This window comes from Lineus longissimus, chromosome 6 (genome assembly GCF_910592395.1).
Source record: "Lineus longissimus chromosome 6, tnLinLong1.2, whole genome shotgun sequence".
NCBI lineage: Eukaryota > Metazoa > Nemertea > Pilidiophora > Heteronemertea > Lineidae > Lineus > Lineus longissimus.
Window position 1 is genome coordinate 16,364,956 of NC_088313.1, and position 14,152 is coordinate 16,379,107.

The 14,152-nt window shown below is 40.7% G+C and overlaps 2 protein-coding genes across 3 annotated transcripts in view; one reads left to right on the forward strand and one right to left on the reverse strand.

The window, feature by feature from the left end:
• Positions 1-14,152, reverse strand: part of LOC135489742 (neuropeptide F receptor-like) — a 103,848-nt gene that overhangs the window by 32,894 nt on the left and 56,802 nt on the right. For both annotated transcript variants that reach the window (XM_064775235.1, XM_064775237.1), the window contains exon 2: positions 12,249-12,294. The gene's annotated coding sequence lies outside the window, so the exon portion shown is untranslated. The remainder of the gene's footprint in view (positions 1-12,248; positions 12,295-14,152) is intronic.
• Positions 843-2,685, forward strand: LOC135490010 (uncharacterized). The gene is made up of 2 exons (XM_064775656.1): positions 843-1,006; positions 1,217-2,685. Exons 1-2 carry the CDS (start codon positions 843-845, stop codon positions 2,457-2,459), a joined length of 1,407 nt encoding a protein of 468 aa, XP_064631726.1. The 3' UTR covers positions 2,460-2,685.

A 14,152-nucleotide genomic window follows, 5' to 3' on the forward strand; every position in this document is an offset into this window, starting at 1 on the left:
CGCACTCCAAGTTCAAGTCAGTAACGGCTTTGCCAGTAATTGCTTGATATTCCGACAGTGCATGCGCCGGTCACGATGCCAGCACTGGGAAATCAGACCTTTGTCATAGAATAGAATTCAGGAGGTATAACGGTGTATTCCTGTTTCGCCTATTCCTGTTTCGCCTATTCCTGTTTCGCCTATTCAAATGTATTGCTAACCTCCCCACAGACGTAGGAATATGAACCGTCCCTTACTTAAGGCATCAATACCGAGCTGGCGGTCATTGGTTGTATAACGTTTTGGACGTAATTTGAGGTCTACCTGAGCGGTCTTGATTATACAACAAATGACCGACAGCGAGGTATTAATTTCTATTCTAAAAGGTTTCAAAATTAAACAAATTAAATACGATTTGAAAGGTATATATGTTCCGTTTTCGTCAAAGAATGATCCAGCCTGGTGTCCGGAACTCCGCCTTATTGTTGCTTGTGAAGATGACGTCACGCATTTTATACCTACCCAGGCGGTCATTGGTTACGATACCAAGACCGCTCCGATCAAAACGTTTTTTTAAAAGGCAAGATATAAAATAGTAAGAAAGTTTTACCCTATCATTAGATTTGAGAAAGGTTTATTAGGCCTGCATTTTATATTGTGGATTTTCTTTCTTTTGTCTTAGTCAGTAACTGGCTTCTTAATAGAAAGAATACCTATAGCTACATTGTTCTTTTATTCCTGATTTCATTGCGTTCAACGATGTGATGGCTTCCTATTGAAAAATAATATTTTCTCGAGGGTTTCATTCCATATAAATAAAGAGGTCATGCAGGGGCTTTTCACACTCAAAACAACTTTGCATGATGGCTGATGAAGCTCAATTTGTTCCGACCAAAAGAGGAGGGGAAAGTCTAATCTACAGAGAATTCAAGTTTCGATTGAACAGAAAAGGAAGGGATGGCAAAAGACACTGGAAATGTATCGTAGAGACGTGCAGGGCTAATGCAGTTACTGATAGAGCAAATAGGTAATATTATGGTTCAATTCAGATACACATGGCTCAATTTGATTAGACATACTTAGCATATACCATAAAGTAATAACATAATTAGTTTGTTTGCTCTAAGTTGCTTTACCTAATCGTACTGTAACTTAATTATGTGACAAAATAAGTTGAATGCTAAATTCGCCGCCCATTGTAGCACGGATGTATAGCACTTTTTGATTTTCCTTTCAGCGTCATTAAAGTAGGAGAACACAACCACCTATCGAACCCAGCCAAACTAACAGCAGAAAAGATCGTGCGTGGGATTAAACGACGGGCATTCGAAGAAGTTGTTCCCATACCCCGTATCTATCAAGAAGAAGTCGCAAACTCTGCAGAACAAGGAATTCTATCGGACGATGTCTCGGTGTATCTTCCCAACTTTATCGGATGTCATACAGCGGCTTATTCGCATAGAAGGAAGCAAATGCCATTACTACCTGCCTTACGGGAAGATATCATATTGGAGGGACAGTGGCGGCAAACGGCCGATGGTGGAGATTTTTTAATTGCGAACGATGGGGATATTGATAAGCTCATCATATTTGGGAGTGTGGAAAGCTTGATGAAAGTCGCCATAGCAGACACTGTGTTCATGGATGGAACATTTTATATAGCACCAAACATTTTCACCCAACTGTACACAGTACATGCGAAAATATACGGACAGATCTTCCCGCTCTTATATGGATTATTACCGGACAAACGCCAAGCCACATATGAACGCTTTATCCGTCTCATCAGCGACAAAATTCGTGAAGTGAACGAAAACGTGGCCTTCAACCCGAATACAATAGTCGTGGATTACGAAATGAGCGCTCTTCAAGCATGTCGTGGGGAATTGCCGGGGGCACAACTAAAAGGATGCAGATTTCACTTCGGTCAGGCAATACATCGAAGCGTGCAGAGACTAGGATTAGCAGCACAGTACCGTGATGCAGACAACATGGATCCCATCCGTAAATGGATCAGACGAACGCTCGCCCTGCCTTTAGTACCCCTTGACCGCCTTGACGAAGTGTGGATGACGACGATGAACGAAGCACCCGCCATCCTACAGGCTGCTGCTTTCAATGACTACGTTACGGCGAATTGGATAGACGACATGGATGCAAGATTCGACCGAACTCTATGGAATCATTATGACAGGCTTGATCAACCACGAACAATCAATGCTGTGGAGGGGTGGCACCACAAGATTAATACGTACACCGGCCATGCTCACCCGAACCTCTACGAACTAGTTCGCTTCCTCAAACGAGAAGAAATGTTTCAAAGGTCAGAGATTCAGAGACTCGAAGCCGGCGGCCGACCAAAACCGAGGAGAGCCACATATGTACGCGTTGACGAACGCATGTTACGCCTCAAAGAACAATACGTCAATGGAGAGAGGGACATAATGAGTTACGTTGATGCCATCAGTTACCTTGTCTGACATAATATCATGATATGTATTTTCCACCTTGTTTGACTTTATATGTGCTGTACCTACATGTATGTTATGACATGGGTTTTACAGCTGATTTTGATAATTTGATAATTATGAGAATGTACAATATTATGTATTTTTATCAAAAACTCATGAATTCAGTTTTCATAAACAAATAAACAAAATAAACGACTGCTTTACTCTACTTAATCTATTAGTTTTTACTGTGTGTCAGTATGGTCCTATGGTCCTATGGTCAAATAAGTCCTGGACTGTCCCCGCTTTCAAGGTGACTCTTTCAAAACGGTCATGGCATGGTTTGTTAACAAAGTTGATGGCATTTGATTAGTCAAATTGTCATCACATCGTTAACATCATCCAATTGTCCCCTCACATTTTCCCCATAAAATGGACATGCATCCCTAAGGTTCCCCGTGGGAGAGTCGATTTATTGTAGGGGTACTGGAAAGTAGGCGAAACAGGAATAGGCGAAACAGGAAATAGGCCAAACAGGAAATAGGCCAAACAGGAAATAGGCGAAAAAGGAATAGGCGGAACAGGAATAGGCGGAACAGGAATAGGCGAATCAGGAATAGGCGAAACAGGAATTTTGTAGGCGAAACAGGAATAGGCGAAACAGGAATAGGCGAAACAGGAATAAACCGGTATAACACAGCTTATTAAAGCGCCTCTCAGTTGATTGTAAAACAAGATAATGTAATTATCAAGTTAACAAGTCATATGGAATGCCCCTATAGACGTGTGTATATTGCGTAATGGAGGGCATTGTCAACGGGGAGCTGGGGAAGGGGGGGGGGGGGTTGCCACTGATTCAAGCTGGAGAGAGGAGAATGAATTGGAGAGAAAAATAAAAGTAATGGGGACTGATATATGAGCCAGACCACGTCGCGTGAGTGCCAATTCATAATAAAACGATGAAGTAAATATCAGTTGACAGCGCTGAAATCCCGACCATGCAACTGATTCAAGCACGAAAGAGAAGTTTCAGTTGGAGCTCTCCCATAGGATATGATAATTGAGGAAGAACTGACGACTGATTTCTGAACCAAACTGCGTGAGCGCATTGCCGATCAGGTGATAAAATGAGATATCCTTTTCATGTAACAGATATCCGACCATGCCACTGATTATAAACCCGAGAGAGGTGTATCAATTGGAGCTGGCCCAAAGGAAGTAAAAGAGCACAGTCATGAATGTGAGTGCAAAAGAGTTGCTTAATCTCTACTTCACGTGATCCTATCCATCAATCACCATCTAACCCGCTCATCCGGTAGCCTGACCATAGTTAGCCAAGACGAGATGCTGTAGACACGAACAGTATTATTGCCTTTAATTGCCAATCTGACCACTTTAACCGGGGGGGTTAGGTTAGGATCAGAAGCCTTCGCACCTGATGTCTAAGGTAACCCAGTCACGCACGAGGTGGAATCGAATGCTGTTATTGATCATTCGATAGCCGCTGCTCTCCATATTGTGACAGGTATCAGACCTAACCGCGAGAGCGCATTGTTAGATGACGATACCTTTCAAAGATATGACAAACTGAGACAGCCCACTGAAGCATTGATATCATCTTTTAACGGCAGGATATGAACAGACAGGCTGTGGGTGTAAAGAAGAAAGCCGTTATTTGAAGAACTGGTAGTGTCAAGTGGGACGAAGCCATCATCTAAAGAATAAGAGCAATGCAGATCTGTTCAGATTCAGGTAACATTTTGTCGGATTGATTTTAAGATACACTAAGACTTTGACTAACTTTTTAAGAACGACACAATTCTTCATATGGAAGAATGACGCAGAGGGAAATCATGATAGTCTTTTGATGTTAATTAATGTTGTCAGACAGCACTGATGAGGAAGCCGACAAAGGTTTATGCCAAATTCAATTAGAGGTGCTATACGCGACATCGCAGTGTCCATCTGGATGCGAAGATTTGATCATCTCAGGACGACTGAATGAGGCAACATCCGCAATATCTCTGGCAGATTCCAACAAGGCACAGCTGAATAGATGTAGGCCATTTAGCATTTAATTAGGAACAGCGTGAAGATGAATTTGGCCACTCTTTGGTTCTTGGTTTTTCCATGCTTACATCAAGTAATGAAGCATGCCCGCCGGTACCATTAGCGGAAATCTAAACGAAATAAATGGCTTTGCTAATTTTGTGATGCGCGAAAGCACTAAGCCATTGTGTACCACAATTCCCCCATTGTCATGTAACGTGTATGTATGTTGTCAATAAACCATTCAATATGTGTAACTGTTATGACTTGTGAATGAACGTTCCCTTTATTGTTAACGTCATGTGACGTAATGGGTTTATGGGTCGTGTATGTTATATGTTAGGTGCTGGCAGTCATGGTTTGTCTGTCGAGGTGTGAGGTGTCGTGAATGCTTTAGCCGGTGTGTGTGTTGGTGATGTGTCGTGGTGTATGTTTGTGCTGTCGAAATTATCATCAATTCCTTAGAGTTACTCTAAGTCAATTCATAATAGAGACATCGATATGTTGCTGATTCCTGGATACTGTTTGCAGATCGATGCATCTATTTTGAATTGATGATGATTTTAACAGCTACTGTATATTGTGCTTACTGCGGAGAGAGAGAGGGGTAGCAATTGTGTTTATGAGTGCAACGTGTATTGTTTTGTATTATTATTGTAATTCATTTATTCTGTATGTTTCAGTTTTTGATGTAATAAACGTTATCAAAAACAAGCACCACGAGTTTAGTTTTTTATGAGTTGGTCTTTTTCAGGCCGTGAATTAGCATCATCACCTTTTTTGTTGACGAAGCATATCGTGGCCTGGGAATATGGGGTGGGGTCATTTAACATCACCCAATTGCAGTATTCCCACCAAACTACCGCTAACAGTTACATAAAGAAACACATGGCGTCACCCCTCATGGTAAACTGTCCCCGAACACTGGATAGTTTTTCTAATTTTTTCAGCAAGTCTGCCCACGGGTGTAATCAGTAGCCGTATAGGTAGAATGGCAACACTGTATCGGGCGCGAAGAACATTACAAAAACAACATAGGAGACTGAGTTAGTGTCAGATAGGTCAAAAAGTACAAGAAAACTGAGTGATGAAGAGGGTTATATTGAACTTAGAATACAAAGAAATGAGTCCTGGGAATGGTCATATCGAACTTTAGTGACTAACAGACTGAGTGGCCAGAGATAGGTCAAAGCTCACTACGCATCGGGCATTGGTAAATTAGAGGTAAAAAAAGCTAAGAACGGCCATCACAACGAGAAAAACTTGAGAAACTGTCATTATCTTCGTTGGTGTCTCCGATTATTGCATTTCCCTAGAAGCATAAAGAATCCGCCTGGCATTCGGTTGAGCAGCATTGCAGCAGCTAGGACAGCACAAAAAGGAAACAGGGAAATCTTCTAAGAGCTAGCATGGTGAGAAAAACACTCGAGTCACGGTAGGAACTCCTTCCGATGCACTAAGAAGTGGGGACACTTCCTCTCTACTCCGTGCGAAGCACCAGAATAATGAATGAATTGCGTCTGTATTGGCTTGCTGGCTCAAGTTGGTCATTGACATCTTCAGGGATGTCGCAGCCCGCAGATTTTTCTTGAATATCCAAGGTGATTGCAGTCCGCATACTCAGCACAGCAGAGGGCTTCTCTCAATTGAATAGAATTTGTTTTAAGTTGAGTTCATGGTCTTCGTGAATAGCGCAGCAAATGGTTTCCCTAAATTGAATAGAAGGTGCTTTAAAATGCCACTAGATCTGAGTAACATTAAATTTTTCGAACGATTGTGGTTACCGACATTTACAAGAGGACGAGCGCCAATTCAGTGCAATCAGTTCTGGAAAGTTCAACTGATCAATATTTTTAACCCGATACGAGTAGGAGGAGCTGCTTGTAGAACCTCATGAACCTACATTTAATACGTGTTTACTGTCAGAATGAGTGTTGTAAATAACAGCCTAATTGACACAAAGAATGCAAGAAAAAGCTGGACAACCGTCGACCAGAAATCATCTCTGCAACACTTTTCGCCAAGAAAACATCATAAACAGACATTATATACTGGATAGTAAAAAATTATGATAAGGCACTCTAAGCCAACCCAACCAAGATCAATAAGATACCAACTGACATGCAAAAATGACCTTAAAAAAGCTTTTGGTCTGAGCTAACTGCCGAAGCGGCGGCTCATATGGATTCTCGGCACGGGATCCCCACATTAACATTGACCATCAATGAAATATATTGCGCCGCTATTTTTTCTTTTTCGCAGGGAATAGCCTCGCGAAAGAGTCTTTCGCTTCGCATGGTGATTAGATATCGCAAACGAATGAAGTGGCGATGACATTGTGCAGGATATTTGCCAATAAATAAAAAAAAAACCTAGCTATTTTGTTGGGAGGAGAATCGGTGTTTGGAGACAAGGGCGTCAACAATAGTAGTCAGAGCGTGACAGTAAACGTTGCTGGATGTTGATAAACATGGACATTACATTTTTTTACCTCTTCCTGGAAGCAGCCAGACTAGACTTCAATGAAGCTAATCGTAACGCTCTAATATGATATAATGATGAGTGTTATCCAAAGTTGCTTGTTATTTACAACACGCTTTCGTTCTTAATCTGGACCACTGATCGGGTTGTTTCCTAATCTTATAATGGTAGTTGGAGGCACATTGCCGCATATATCACGCGGACTAGCACAGCGTAAAAAAGTTGAAAAGCTGCTCTTTTCACAATGATCGCAATGACGTTTGGCAATGACTTACCAAATTATACCAGAAACATTGCAATACGTAATGTGCGGATGATGTTTATTGACGAGACTGGTTAGTCCACAGCTATGTCGTGCTTTTATTGGCTCTGTATAATAAAACAGCAAAACGTATTTAAAATTAATAAAAATCATATATGACAAGGTGTCATGGTTGTTACGACCTGGGTTAACAATATCAGCCACTTTGAGTGTCTAAATGAGACTGAGTGTGAGGGAGGATGCGTGCGGCGTAAACCAATCTGTCCAGATTGCGACTGGCTTAATGTTATTACTACATGATGCAGGTCTCTAATGATCGAATTCTTGCGTTCGTATTCCGTACGAAGGTCTTTGGTGTCATCAAGTCCTGCGCTAAATCATCTATGCGACACTCCTAAATCATCTTTTATCTGGTACCCTGTTATCGCTAATAAAGAACAAGCTTTTAAGTTTGCGGTGTGGATGCCAGGAAGGTCTGACTAAATTACATTTTGTGCTGGAGAACGTTGTTCAGTTGGTCATTGCCAGTATTTCTAATTGTCATTTCAAAGGCCCGCCGGGTTTCATTACAACGAAATAAGATGAGAAAGGGGAGGATAGGGAGAATTTTTAAAGGCTTTTGTTAGTGAGACAGTACCGTTATCACACGTATTCCACTGAGCGCTTATCCCAAGGACATCGACTTCACAGTCAGCATTGTGAATGAGATGGAGTTGCTACTGAGGCATTGAGCACAAATCGTAGGAGAAATTCAATTAGTCGGTGAGATTTACACAATCCATGTTTACCATTGGAGGGCTTCGCTGTCAGAAAGAATGTTTTGTGTTTCAATTGCATTTACCGTTGTAATTCAATCTGCAGCCATACAGCGTGGGCTGCTACCCGCTATGTTTGCACTCTGTATAATGTCCCAAATCTGAAAAGTAGTGCGTATACTACGTTCAAGTACAACCGGTTCCGATCAATTAAACAGTATTCACAACCTACTGAGGATAGAAAGGATTTTCGCTCGTTGTCATCACCAGCAATAATTCTCACACCCGAATGTTTATCCCAATATTCCCTATCATGATTTCCCCAAGGCAAAATGCAGGTCCGCCTCTGACATCGTAATGTGCTCCCCTTAAGACGAGCACCATATCTTAAAGTCATGCAATTCTAAAATCATTTTTATCGCCATCCGGCTTTCACTGGTCATCGTAATGAGCCACAGCGAATCCCAGTAATGCCATCCACTAACTGGCCGGAAACAGAAACATCCTCTTAATCAAGTTAATGGATTTGTTACCCTTACCTAGGGGCATGGCAGCTAATTGAGCCAGGAAGGGTAACTGTGCCCGTCAAAATAAGACAGGAAGGGACTTATTAAAACCTACGCGCGGATGTGGGTTTCTGAAGTTATTAGTGTTATGGACAACTAAAGTGGTCACCAAGTCACGTATTTTATATCGATTATCGACTGTTGATTATAAACTGAACCGTCGCCAATACATCAGTCACCGACACAGCCCTGTGTGTTGGTATTGTACGTCACCATTGCAGTGGAGGCTGAAATTAGGCTTATAAGAAGGCTTCCGCGAATGAGACTTCCCAATTACTATACAGACTCAGGCCAAGTGTTCCCCTTACAACTGCCTGGGGAGCTTGAGGTGACATAACAATGCAAACTGTGTAGTATAGGCTGGTATATGCATATTACACTTTAACAAAACTGGAAAGTCAGATACTGGCCTAACCTGTCAGTGTAAGTCGAAACACACCAAATGACCACCGATGTTTCGACATAAAAGTTTCTTCAGAGAGGTTCTAATGAAGCAAATATGAACTCAGATCTCATGAAACTCAAGAAATCAATTCCCCTTTCGAAATGACACATTTCGGCAATATTGAAATGTTTCTCAATGAGCGTTAACAACGAAATACTGTTTCTTTGCTGTTTTCATTGTCGATTTAAAGGTTAATTGACTTTTAGAATGATGAATTGCAACCATAACGAAAGTCTACATTCGGAAAATTGTTGCACCCCATGAGGATATACTGCAACGTAATGGTTTTGCACTACGTCACCCGTGGTGGAGAGCAACGGTAGGTAAGCAGTGTCCCGTTATTGAGTTTAACACACTATCTGGGATTCACATGTACTTTTGGTATGCAATCAATTACTATGCAGATACTGCCATGATGATATTTTATGCCTCCTTTCGACTTTTATCTAGAAGCTCAAGAAAATTGAAAAATTGAACGGTAAAAAATTGAATCATGCATCATGCAAAATGCCCCTTTTCGAATGTTCATTTGTATCTTAAAGTCAGTTTGATATAATTGCATTACATTTTCAGTTCACTCTTTCTGCCCATGTAATTCAAGGTACAGTCCATTCAACTTCCCCGGTTCACGGGTAATTTGCTAGTTTATATAAATCAGGTACTTTAAAGCCAAGAATTGACTCCGGGGTTGTAGCTATCCATTCTTCGAGAGAACGACTGCCATGTTTGAAAGAGCTACAAACTATTGACAGCGCCGATTGTGTAGCTTTTTTTGTCACTGACGTACCGTTGCCAAAGGCATTCTCAAAGAACAAGATGGTCATTAGGAACGCTGGCAACTTTCGATGCCAGAGGCAAGTTCTTTGCCAAGAGTTGCCAGTCGACCTTTAGACAGGACTAGAGTGCCAAAAGACGTGTGATATTGATACTTTTAGCGAACTCAGTTTTTATAATGCCATATCGTCATTTCTCCGGAAAAAGCGCGGGTATGTTGTTAAGTAAAAAAAAGAAGTTCTATACCTTGTGGCCAGATCCGAAACAGACAATTGGCGCTTGTGTTGACTTTTAATCACTGAAATTGGGAGGACTTTTGTCGGCAGCGTTTCATAGGGCTGTTATGTCTCAAGACAGAACAGGACGACCTGGATTATAGCACATAGTAAATTTGTGATTCACCATGCGTAACAACCTGTTCACTTTTAAAAGGGTTCTCCGCATCCTGTTATCGTATCTGATTTGATTACGATTTATTCGCGGTGTTTTCATTTAGAAACTTTGAAGTTCCTAATCTATTCGGCAGTTAAATCCTTCCGGGAAAGCTTATTTAAACTGCTAATTAATTTGTGTTTCAAAATCCTTAATGTGCCTTGGATCTGCGAATTAAAAAACACCTTAGCTAATTGCTGCGTCAAAGTTAATGAACAGATTTTGATAAAACTCCCCGGTCATCTGCGGAGGTCAGTGGTAACTTCTAAATTTAATCCGAATGTTACCGAGCCGTGCACTACCCACAAATGTATGAACAAACAATCCATTTCACGATGTGTGCATATCTTCCAGTGTATTCACCCATGCGACCTTATATCGCCTAGAAAATACCAAGCAAACGCGCTCTTTGTTACATATCTGAATGAATCGACCTTCTCTTTGGGGGACTCAGAAGTCAGCCTATCATGAACAACTATCATATAGGTATAAGATTGCAGTCCATGTCATTGAAAACGATCCCTGTGGTGCCGTATATCATCACAAAAATGAATAAAAATGCCCTTTTTGGCTTCGGGAATTAGATATTAGCCTAGTTATTATGCACACGCTGAAAACTGATATGTTCGAATTGTATTTTAGCTTGCACGATGAGGCGGTCTCCACTAGATACGATAAGGAATGAGGCTTACAACGGAATGTCCTGCATAGGTTTGTAATTTGATAAATTAATGCTGATGTGATACTGGCGAGATGCTTGAGAGAAAAAGGACTCTATTTCAAGACTTTCAGGGTACAATATTTAACCTCTTGCATTGGTATAGTGGAAGCAGTGCACTTGACTAAAAATGCTACCGGTACTGTGAGCTAGTTGGTATGCAAGAATTGTAACTTATAACAATTTTTTTTCATATCTATGGGATAGGAAATAAAGAGAATGAATATGATAGAACTTAGAAAAGCACTGATGATGTAACCATGCAGGTTACACTAAAACCTTAGGAGAGTCAGCTTCTAAACACAATGAGGATTTTTGCTATGTTTATTATCTTTGTTATGTACATTCATACTCGCAGTTACTCTGTAGGTGAATCCCCCTGTTACTTAAGCTCCTTCAATTTTATCTGTGAAAAGTTGATCCTAGCTTAAAGTGTGCATGACATTAAAATCGTATTGTGTGCGAAACATCAATATCTGTTATTATCACGTTCTCAAAACTTACATGTCATTACAATCGATGGATGATTCGGTCTAACCTAGATAAACCTAGATAATCGCCGGTGTCAAACGCACATGTCCAAGTACACCTCGCAATATAATTGATCTGTCTTTTTCACCTGGTGATTTCGTGATGTGGCCGTAATAGAACTATGTATAAATACCCCCAGCGTCATCGGATCGAAAAAGCATTTTGAACATGTATTATTTGTCCCTATACCAGGAAATAAGTATATCGGACGATAGAAGAAAACAGAAATGAGAAGTGAATGATAACTATGGGTGCAACAGAAAAGTCTACATTCAAAGCAGTGATTGTAATATAAGATTATGATAGTTACACTATGAATGCAAGAGAAAAATGAACAAGTTTGATAATACAGAAGCCAAAAAACCACATGTTAGAACTTTTTGATACTTTTTGATCTTTTTGATACACTGTTATTTTGTCCTCTATAGAGAGCTGTCAACAGACGCCAGTGGTATAAAAATATTATACTTATCGAGAAGTAAAATCGCTGCCCTTAAAGAAAGGTAACCGTATGGGAGGCTGCAATATATTATTGGATTGCGTGTTCAATTCTTTACTGATCGGAGTATCACGTACGGGCGTCAGACACGGCGTCGTTCTTGGACCAGCTGGCGGTGGTCTCCCTGTCACCTTTTATCGATGTTCTCAACAAACATATTGTCCAAAAGTGGCCTCAGGGGTCTTCACCCATCCAATTCCAGAAGAACTTAGTGATTCACCATTTGCTGGTCATAAGAAAATATAGCCATAACCGTGTCATATTAGCTGGAAGACAAAACGAACAGAAAGAGTTACAAAATACTAACCTTGTAATGCTATATGCTTTTTTTCTTGCAAGTTGCGTTGCGGAATCTGGAATAAGAGAAAAGAAAGTATTGTCATTATCTTATATTCAATTCGCATTCCGCTTTTTTATGCTTTTCGTTTGTTCATACATGTATATACAATGTACAAGCTATCCCCTTTTTGTTTTCTGAAAAATCTCACACATTGTTCTTATTTTGACAAGAAGATTTGTTATTTTAACAAGGAATATCTGTCTTCCGAGGTGCGAGACAAAAATATACACTGCAGCTGCAATAATTTTTCAAAATTATTATCACTTCCATCCGCCTTGTTCGTTGTGCTTCTATCGAATTCGCGTTTGCGTACGTTTTAGTTTGACGACGTAAAAACGTCGGGGGAACTGCGCCGTGCAGAAACGCTTACACTTTCATAATAGAAAGTAAAATGTAGGTGGGTTTGATACCGCTTTGAGGAGGCTTCTACCGTTTTTAACATGCTGAACTGCACTAAAGTACAATGGATTATACATGTACTTTAACATTTTCAAAATCGACTGGATGAAAGCATGATTATTCAATATTTTGCTCATAATCTGCTATGTGCCATCACATAAAATATTGCGTATACTCGTCTTCTGGAAATGGTTCAGGTGTTCTGTTGATAGTCTTTATTCACACCGGATGTGAATACATTTGATCGATGGATGGTCCGAACCGGATTTAGAAACAAGCATTCGCGTCCTATTTGTTTACATAATGAGATTACCAATTAAACAGTCGCAAAGAAAGTATACTACGTTTTAGTGAATGATGATCCCCTTCGATTCAGCAGCGACAGCTTTATTATCGACAAAGAAGCGTTATCAGCTCATGTCAGTCGCGGAATAACATGCGGAAAAAGTGCTTTCAGTTGGAAGCAATCAATTCTCAACAAATCGAAAAAGACTATCCTTTCGTTTCGTCGAACCTCCCTGATTTAGAAAAGAAAGACAAATATTTCCTTTCTTTTTGCCTTGAAAGTTTGCCTCATGTGGTTCATTAGCTTTTTACGGTGCTGTCACTTCTTAACGTTTGACGGGTAATCAATCATTGTTTTTAAGCTTTGTTTGAACATTGAGCTGCAAAGTTGCGTCTTATGATGTGATTGGTGATAATTCATCTAAATTACATGCCAGTTCTTATTATCTGTCGTCGGCGATGATATTGAAATAGGGCGGAGGTGAACGAATTGGCGTCAAGGTGACTTCAATGATGATTACGTTTTGTCATATTGGTGCTGCAAACGACGATGATAAGGTGTTACAGAAGAGAAAATTAGTTATCCTCTGCGGTTTTACCCTTTCCTTCGGAGGGATTGTCCGCTGTGTGCTTGAAATGGCCGAAGGCAGAAGAATTGGCATACTTGGACTGAGATCCTACATATGTATCATAATAATTATATGATATATATGGTATGAATAACGATGATCACTAGCAATCTATATTCTCCAGGCAGTCTTGCGACCATCAGCTAACGATTGGCGACAGTGTACACCTATCAGCGCCGTCACTCCCGGATACGTAATGATGATAGATAGGAGTTAATGTTCCGATGTGTCTCCAGATCCTTTATCATGGTGAATACGCATGAACAGTGGATATCGAAATTTGAGCTGATGAAAACAGATTGGTTGTCGGACCCGGAAGCGATAGCTGATCGAGAACAAAGATCGATTGTCGGACACGAATGTTCTTCTTTTGAAACGTACCCACACTTAATCATCCAAGCCGTGTGACAAGTATCTGTTGTCGGACGCGGCAGCTCTTCCATCAAAGGAAATCCAAAGGACCGACGGCAATATTATAACCAAGCTGTCGGCTGAACAGCCGCCGTCAACTCTACGGTACTCCCCATCAAACCAACGATGCAGGCGAAGAAAAAAAGT

Bases quoted from the DNA above. Each gene is read 5' to 3' on its own strand.
- LOC135490010 (XM_064775656.1), top strand. From the start codon at position 843: ATGGCTGATGAAGCTCAATTTGTTCCGACCAAAAGAGGAGGGGAAAGT. The intron at 1,007-1,216 runs GTAATATTATGG...TTTTCCTTTCAG, and splicing joins GTTACTGATAGAGCAAATAG to CGTCATTAAAGTAGGAGAAC.